The sequence below is a fragment of the Tribolium madens genome, unplaced genomic scaffold (assembly GCF_015345945.1).
Source record: "Tribolium madens isolate multiple individuals breed KSU strain unplaced genomic scaffold, Tmad_KSU_1.1 Scaffold_20;HRSCAF=117;Tcas5.2_LG4, whole genome shotgun sequence".
NCBI lineage: Eukaryota > Metazoa > Arthropoda > Insecta > Coleoptera > Tenebrionidae > Tribolium > Tribolium madens.
In genome coordinates, this window is record NW_025400985.1 from 7264677 (window position 1) to 7274443 (window position 9767).

General features: G+C 35.3%; 1 protein-coding gene across 1 annotated transcript; it reads right to left on the reverse strand.

The window, feature by feature from the left end:
• Positions 1-3395: 3395 nt before the first annotated feature.
• Positions 3396-9767, reverse strand: LOC123005631. The gene is made up of 3 exons (XM_044399465.1): positions 9614-9767; positions 8593-9546; positions 3396-4632 (listed from the first exon to the last, which is right to left on the reverse strand). The coding sequence occupies exons 2-3, from the start codon at positions 8963-8965 to the stop codon at positions 4532-4534; spliced, it is 474 nt and encodes a 157-aa protein (XP_044255400.1). The 5' UTR covers positions 8966-9546; positions 9614-9767; the 3' UTR covers positions 3396-4531.

Consider the following 9767-nt stretch of genomic DNA (forward strand, 5'->3'; position numbering starts at 1 on the left):
AGGAAACAATGCTTAGTGTAAATTAGTTCACTTTGTTAATTGAATTTAATCTTGAGAACTACACTGCAAGGTGATCTAACTAAGATGTTAAACTAATAGTGAACGGAAAAACAGTTGTAAAAAAACAAACTTTTTGTGTAGCAACTCTTGCTTCCAAACTTGAAATTGCACTGTCCAAAAACTTTTTTCACTTTTTTTCTCCTCTTTTAGTGAAAAAAGAAGGGGTTATACTTTATATTATTTTGGAATTGGAAAGATTTTGAGAGAACCCATTTTTTCCCGCTTGTGCGTTATTTATCACTTTCCGTGCTCGTTATGTAATATACTATAACCGCTCGAATTGACGTTCTCGCAGTTAAACATTCTTTCGTGGATAAAACGCTACCTAACACACTCTTACAATAAATAACTATAAATTTCGGTTTTTTTTTTGCATTTTCCGATTAAATCTCAAATTAAATAAATTCATAAGGAACTATTTTCTCTAGAAAAATTAGTTGGAAAAGAAAAATAATCAGTGCAATATACGCCAATTTTTTCTATAATACCGTTATAACATTTTTATATACAGGTGCGCCAGAACTCGCGCCCCAGAGAAAATTTTCCAGTAAGGTAAGATACCAGGAACATGAAAAAAATGTTTAAAAAATTCAAATGTCAAAAAATTTTGACATTTGACATTTTTTTATATCTTTTTAATGATACTGATAATCTTGCATATGTTTTTTTCCATTTATTTAGTAAAGGGACAAAAGTTTTGCGAATAAAAGCCACAAGTAGCATTGAACAGATTTACAATTTAGGATACAGTTTCCTTGTTTCCTCTTTTAAGCGCAAAAAAACTTGGAAAATTATTTTTCCAACAGAAATAAATAGAGTCAAAGTGCAAACTTTAAACCTTCATAACTTCTAAATTTTTATAGATATTTTTTTTTAACATTTTCTCCATGTTCCTGGTATCTTACCTTATACGGCATTTTTCTCTGGGGCGCGAGTTCTGGCGCTCCCTGTATATACGAGTAAGCCATCGTCGTCCGGCATTATTAACTAATAATTAATTGAGATGTTGTTGAAGTTGTAATTGAGAAAACTATAAAACATAGAAGTAAATCATACTAGACCGATATTTCATTTATTTTCTTCGATCAACAAATTTAGTGCCAGCAACATGTTTTAGTCACCGAGTAACTTGAAATTTGGCGCGCAGTCATAAACTTTAGCAACAAAAGTTGCTCTGGGGTCAGTTCTTTAAAATCTATTCAGTACTTGTTACAAAAAAAATTGTGCTAAAATTATTGACGCCAAAATGGAGGTTGCACCCTTTTCATCTCAGAAACTATGAACATTTCGATAAGGCAAGTTGAGTTATTTCATTGTTTTTAAATCTCTATTATCACCTCTTAAAATTTATGCACAAGTTATAAAATTACCCTGTATAAAACTTAGAAATTGGCATAATTTATTAGTGGAAAATTACATTTTTATGGTTTTTTGTCTGTTTACAAGCAAAAAATTACAAAAAAGTATGGTAACAGCAGTAAATGTGATTTTCTCTTCTCATCTAAGTCTGTAATTAATTAAATTAACGTGACTCATCTCACTTGTTTTTTCATCATTGGTTTTAATCCTCTTAAAGATCCTAATCACGTTTTTGTAATTTCATAGAGCTGGATAAGAAAATTAAAGGTAAATATTGACATGATCAGTATCATCTGGAATACCGTGAGAAATGTCCTGCTTTCAGACAATTTGGGAATTTTCATTTTTACCCTGTCGATAATTTAAGGGTCTGTTGAACGTCTGAACGTAAAGTTCCGCTTTAGTGCCTTGGGAACGATGTTTATCTTGTTGCATTACGTCTTTCAACTTCCAGTCAAAGACTTCACAACAGATAAATCAACGGCTGGCATAAATCCTTCCGCGTGAAAAAAGCCCGTCAAGTGGCATAATTAAACACAATTGCTGCTTGATAAGCAAATGACAAGTTAGGGGGATTTCGTTTTGTTTTTACTGTTGCCACCACAAGAAATTCCTGCGATTGTTTCAGAATCAGGACTATGAGAGTGAGTCACCATAGGAGTGGATTAGTCACGAGGGTTCCAGGTAGGTAAACATGATAAGAAACCAAGCAATAAATCCCTAGCACCTGCAAAAAACACAATTGGGGCACTTGTTGGCTATCATAAATTTGATTAAAGTGCACCTTTCGTTGCATATTTCGAGCATAATTGAGGCATTGATACAGGAATGTGTGAGGCTTTGTTTGAAACTGGTTTCTAACGATGAAGATGGGAGCTTCACTGGACGGCTTTTTGTTTTCGAAAGGTCACCCACGCGTACAAATGGATATAAAAAATTCCGCACACGCCCGGTCTTATTTTGGAAAGTTTGCTGCGGTCTGCAGTTCGGCGAAATGATAAACAAGGTTGGGAGTGTATAAACACAATAAAAGAATTATTGTTTCACCAAAACGTTTTTAATTTTGTTGCAGATTTCGAGAAATAAAATTGGACGAAGTATTTTATACATTACTCACACAAGAAATTTAAAAATGACGTCATTTAAACGTTCCACACTTATTGTTCGCAATCTCGCAAAAGGGCTTCACCCTTTAAAAAACACGTTTTCTTTGTGGTGAAACCCAAATTTTTCTTCACGCACTTGGCCAATGGCAATAAATATTTATTCCAGAATCCAAGTCAATTAGCTACAACTGGTGAGACAAATATCAGTATTAAAAAGTGGTATTTCAGGAATATTAGTCAGTTAAAACAGGAAAAAAGACTGATTTTTTGTAAAAATGTAACAATTAAATAATAACATAATTGTTAATACACATTTTAAACAACCAAAAATCTGCCTAATGAAAATTTTCTACGCTCATCACCATCAAACTAACCCATTTCTATTCAGTTTCTATCGCAAACAAGCAGGAGTGTTTATTTTTTTTCACATGTGTCTCTTAAATAAAACATTTGTCAAATAAATTTGCATTAACGATCGCGTTTGTCCTCGACACATTTATTTTGCGTGGAAGAAACCCAATAAATAATGTTTTGACCAAATCGTTATCAGTTAGAAAAATTGGGGTCGCTTTAATCAAGGTCATCAATGCCATATGGCATACGTGTCCATTGTTCTCAGTGAGAAATGTCAGATGAATTAAATCAAGAACAAACGACAAATCTTGCGAATAGCATGTTCCGTTCCGGTCAGATGGTTTTTATAATCCATTGTTTTCTTGTGTTGGTCGTATTTTATGAGGTTGTGTGACCCTGAAGGTCGCAACACCTGGCAAATGCATCTGTGCACAATACCAATTGAATTTAGTTGATGGATCACGTGCTCGCGGTTGCATTTGTTTTATGACAAGGTCATTGAAATCAAACTCGGTGTACACTAACAAATAGAAGCTTTATTTCAAGGGCTCCTTATATACTTTAATGTTTTCAACAGATTTACATACAAACTATTTTTAAACTACAGTATTCCAAACACTGTTGGGCTGAGGTTATTTGACGTGAGAAGACAACAAAGGCACTATTTTTTATTTATAATAATTACACCCTCAACCGAACATTATTTGGCTAAAAATTATATAATATTTAAATAAAAAATAATATTTTTCGAGATCATACATTAATAGATCACAGGTGTTATAAATTATATCTATTTTTAATATCTCAAAATCTTTTACATACAAAAAGCAGAATTGAGATCTTGCAACTCTAGTTTGTCTCAAAATCGCTTCCCCTGAATAATAAACAAAAAAAAAAAAATAAAGCAAAAAATCAAGTACTGCTTTCGTACACCTGAATCCTAATTCTTATTTTTATTGACAAACAGGCAAAGCTGCCACACAATGAATATTCTGCATTAAAAAATTGCCAAAAACACTTTGTACTTAATTTTTTCTTTGGGTTACAGTTACTCATTCCAAATGATAGTACTTATGAACAAAGTTAGAAAAACTTATTCCCAACTTCCCCTGTGCAGATAAAATCGTTCTTTTTACACACACTTGATCGGTCATACGAACCAAAAATTTATAAAATTTCTTTACAGCACTATCTACATATCAATTTACGATCTATATTTAGTCAACAAAATAAAAGAAAAATTGCACTAGTTTATTGACTAAATAACCCGTATCGTAAGTACAAATAGATCAACAAAAAACACAAAATTCTTGTTAATTTAATTGTACACATTTCTTTTAACAAACCTTTAAACACATCTTATGTACACAAAAAAAAGAAAAATAATATATGGATAGTGCAGAAAAACCTTTATAAACTCCTTCACCCTTAATTACGTATCATACTGAGTCCTCCAACTCACAGAAAAAAACCACCAACAAAACCAAATATTTTCGAGATCAAAAGAAAGAAAAAAATCAACTTTACAAAATAAATACAAACAAAAAATAATAATTCACTGTACAATCTAAGATAATTTTTTTCAACAACTTGTACTTAAATAATTTAGAGATCGAAAATTTGTAAAGAGAAGTGGGAGGCACAGAATCGTTTTAACTTGAACAGAAATCGGCCAATTTCGGTATTTTAATCGGCCTTTCAACCGAAGAATCCTTCTTGCACACCACTTGCCGTTTAGATTTAACCATGTAATCTGAAACAAAAGAAAATCGAAATTAATAAAATTCAAATTAGCCGCCAATTGGATATGTCTGAAAACCTAACGGACGCTGCTGTACTATAATCCGCTACGCAATAAACGATGTAGTAGTGATATAAACTTCAAGGTTACTTTTTATCACTCTTGCAAACGACCTTCGCCAAACTGGGACAACAAATTACGCACAAGTCGTTTTGTTTTTGTTTTTTACCACTATGGGAACGTTTCCCGCAAAAAGTTAGCCAATTTCTACCCACAGATGGTGAGGTCAATTGAAACTTATCACGAGTTCAAATCTGACAGTGCGTAGATTATCTGTTTGAAAAAAAATCGAGTTAAAATTTACTATTCCAACTTTTCAATTCTTTAATTTGTATAAAGCAAATGCAGAATTAAGATTTTGAATTTTATTTATAGAGCAATGCCGACGACTAATGAGTGCCGACTTTTTTCTCTTCTTTTGCTAAATATTGGGTCACATATTTCGTGCGTTCACACGCAAAAACCAAAGTCACATGTCATCTACGCCGCTTTATTCCTTTCGGCAGTTTCCTCAACCCGGATGTAAACGCTCGAAAACATGAGAACTCTTTCGTGAGAACTTGTAATTGGTCCAAAATGCCACGTGTATTAGTTTCGGTACTCCTCTTGTACATTTCTTTTTATTATTATTATTCATATCGGTCCGGTGTACCGAGGGTTTTTAACTTGTGGCGTGACCTTTGTACTCTGAAAGTTGCTCGAGGTGCATCGCTAACAAAGAAATAGGGAGCTTAACCCTCGTACTGTTGACGGACGTTGTTCGTCAAAAAATGACAGTTAAAAGGTTTGCGGAAAAAGGAGAGATGAGGAGAGAAAAGAATACAATTAATCGGAGAGATTTCACAACTGACCGGTCGAGATTATCCTTTTCATAATTTTATTGTTGGCAACCCTTGATGGGATATATCATAAGGCGGTTAAAGGGCGCAAAATTAGGTTTTTCAAAATTAACAATAGAGAATATTTCTTGTGAATTTTTTGTACATGTCAAATAAAGAACACCAAACAAGTGGTTTTCTTGTGTCTTCACTTGCGGAGGGTTCTCTTTTGAGAAATCATAAATATTGAGTTAAATATTTTCCTTCTCATTCGTACGTTTTGTTTTCTTTTTTCTCTCACCTAACGGCCCCCTAAGGCCGCATTCCCATCACACTCGTCACCGGCATCGCAATCGACTTCCTTAACCGCACAATATAAAAAAAATATATTCACTTCTTTGTGCCGATGGAAGAGCGCTCTGGTGCTCTCGAGCCTCTCTCGAAAAGTGAACGACCTGATGTGGCCGTTTGCTTGTAAACACAGCGAGTGCAGTGTACGCTGATGAGGTTTTTCTTGGTTGGCCCCCGGCGGACCCCCGCTAGATACACTCCTATAATCTGATTTCAGGGAGGGACAGCGGAGCCCCCATTATCTATCACGGCACCAGGTTAACGTACCGATCAAGGTGAGCTGGTGTGTATTACGCACCACGCACATAAAAAACACGCTTCCTCCTATCCGAAAAAACGCAGGACACGTGATGAGATTTGAACGAGGGGGTTGGGGGAGAACATGAAGACCGGACGGCTCCCACACGATCGGCCATATCCATGTCACGTACGCTGAGCGTATTCTGGCGGTGGTGCGACCGGTTTGTTGATCATCGAAAAATATAAATTAAAAAACGGACTCGAGGGGGCCGAGGGCGTATACATAGAGTTTTGTTTTCGGGACGACGACCCGTAGACGGGAACGGCGACAAAAAACAATCCGAGCCCTAAGGGGGTTAAAATCGAGAAATAAACACGGGGAGCCGGTCTCGCGCACGAGCGTAAACAAGTACCCAACGCGAAGGGAAAAAAAACTACCACATGGTTAACATTTGCCGCCACTGCAGAGTGCTATTTTGGGATTTTATTTATTTACGGGATGCTACGATGCACAATATAGAGGACACTGGCCCGGCGAGTGCAATTATTATCAGTGGCCGATTAATATACGAGTTGCCGCCTTATGTCATTTCTTTTCTATGAAAAAAAAAAAAAAAAAAACATTACCAGCACGTTATAAAATTTCCAAAAAAATCATGCACTCACATCGCAACATTGCCAATTTATTCATACCGTGTATTCGAGTACCGTTAATAAAATAATAATAAAACCTAGCCTCATATCCTCGTTTGTAAACGAAGCAAGATAACACCGTTTTATGTTGACAAATAATTACTATAAACACACAAATTATGTACTTAATCGATCACACACACGATAAAAAATTACGAAACGGTAAATTTTCATTACGTAAAAGGAACAGCTGGCTTTTTCGAGAGGGTTTTTGGGTGTGTAGTGTACGTGTGTGAGAGATAGGACAGATGCTCTTCCAAAACGGAATTTTTCAAAAGGTCGAGGGTGCATTTTACGGGGGTGACGTATTGGAAAGGGGGTGTTTCCAACGGTTATTTTTGACTGCGACAAATCAAGCTGGGTTGGTAACGTTTGTTTTTAGAGATAATACCGAAACCACGAAAGAGAATGTATGATTGAAATTTAGTGATTCATGGAATTGAGAGCTGGGCTTATCTATTTAGTCCGAAGACGTTAATCACTCAATTAAAGAGAAAAGTAACAGTTGTAGAAAACGCGTGGATAATGTGAAATTTTTATCACAAAAATAAATATAGAGCAAACTGACCAACTTAAGACTTTTTTAATTTCTCATTCTTATCTTATTTTCTCATTTGAAATTTTTTATCAGAATTTGTGAAATCGGCCTAATTAACTACACTGATCTAACTTGAACCGAGATTTAATTGAGTAATTATATTCTAAGATCCAATCTCTCCATTTATGTAAGATACATAAGTCAAAAATCACAGATTGTGGAAACAGAGTTAATGATTTTTTGTTGTCTTGTTAATAATTATTATTAACTAGTGCAACAAAATAATATACCTATTGTAATTAATTGTTAATGTAAAATATGTTAATTTTGAAATGTTTTGGTAATGATAATTTAAAAATGAGGAACTTTGAGTTAAAACGTTAAAATGGAGCGAAATAGCATTCCGGAATAGTTTCAAACAATAATGTTTTCTAATAAATGGTAGGAGTACAAAGTAGATACAGGGAAACGAAAAATAAACTATTCCATTTAAAACGTAAAAAATATAACAAAACAGATACTTAAAGTCTCGCAATTCGCAAGTAAATGCTTTGGTAATTAATTACCAATAATAAAGATAATAAATATTCAAAAATATATTCGTTTAAAAATGACTACAAAACGGAGCAAAATGCAGAAAATACTCCAATTTTTAAATGTTTCAATGAAAGTAATACGGTTATGTATTTATTGAACCAAAAATTATGAAAATAGTGCTACACTCCCATTGTGATTAATAAAGCTTAATCAGAAATTCGAAGAATTGGCAATTTGTGTGGTTAACGCTTATCTAAATGTGTTTTAAATCCTTTATTATCGGTACATTTCAGACATGAATAATTCACTTGGTTAAAATAAGCATTTTTTGCTTCACCATATTGTCTAGTACGTTCAATTGTTGAATCGTAGGTCACGTTTTTAATAATAATCATGATATGATAAACAATTTAACAATCGCTACTATGTTAATAACCAAATGAAAGCTAAAAAACGGAAAACAACTTTATAACCGTAAAAAAATGCCAAATTTGCAGTGAATCATTGCTGCATTTGCAAATTTCATATTTCGCGCCTACGTGAAGTCAGCCACTTTCCGCACCGATGAATAACACGCGCAAATATTTGCCAAAATTATAAATCCCATCGAAATTTTTCTGCACGATGCATTTCGGGGCCGTTGCTCTCTCCAACTTGGCAACAATGCAACCAATAAACAATAATAAACGCAACGAAATCGCAAATATTGACATAGCCATTTTGAGCGGTACTCACCGGTGATTTGTGTCTGTTTCGGAACCTTGATTTTGGGGCTTTCTGTCGAACGGGCGGCTGGTTCGATGGGTTGAAAATAATAAGCGGGCGCTTCGACCATTTCCACAATTTTGCGTTTTCGATTGACCATCACCGGACTTGCCTGACGCCAAATTATGTCACCTTCGGGGTCCAGCGTGGTCTCTTCGCGAAAGTTGAAGTTCCATTTGGCGCAATTCTTGGCCAAATCATAGTTAATGTGATTCTGGATGAAGGTCTTGTTGTCTTCGGGGTCGATCTTCCCAAAAAGGCTTCGCTTCACTTTTGCAATGGGACTTTTGCGCCCCATGAATTTGTAACTCATTTTGACGTTTTCGCAAACACTCATACTCATGGCGGGTAGGCAACTAACAATACACGTTGGAGTCAAGCCACGCTTCACTTTATCAGACCCAAAAACACTGAATTCTGGTGTGGAAAACTCAATTTTCCCGAAGGAGAGGTACGGGTGAGTGTCCGTATGGCACGCGGGGTGAGAGTCACAGCAGATTTATGCAAGTTTGCGCGAGAAACTCTTCAACGAAGTTTCGGACGTACACACACACCCAAACTAATCAAACGATTTTACGCGACTGAAGCGTTGAAGTCGTGTGCGAGGAAAAGACGCTATGGAATCGTGTTGGACCGTTCCAACGCCAAGGGGAGGTCGCGCTCAAATTTGAAAACATTGCACACTATAAGACACTATTTTTTAATTTGCATTGACTTCGTCACTACGAGCGTTGTTAATGCTTGATTTTATTGCTTTGCTTATCTTGGTTGAGATGATTCTAGCACATTACTGATTAGTTTCTACGAGGAACTAATGCGCTTTGAAAAGTGAAAGCGTCGGTAATGAGGGACTGATAATGGCGTGCAAAATGGATTACAATTAGCCGGATTTTGTTTTTGGGACATTTTCGCATTTTCCATTATCTAATAAAAACATTATTATAAGATTATCATTTTGTTGGTCTAAAATCACCCACAAAGTTGCACTCACCGAAAGTGGATCAAATTTCTGCGCAGATGCCCAAAATAACAAAGATTCTATCTTTTTACGTCTTCTTATTAGTTCTCCGCTAATTTGTTTAAAATTTTCACAATATTTTTAACAAAAAACACCTTTTGCCAAGAATGGGAAATGTCAACATTGC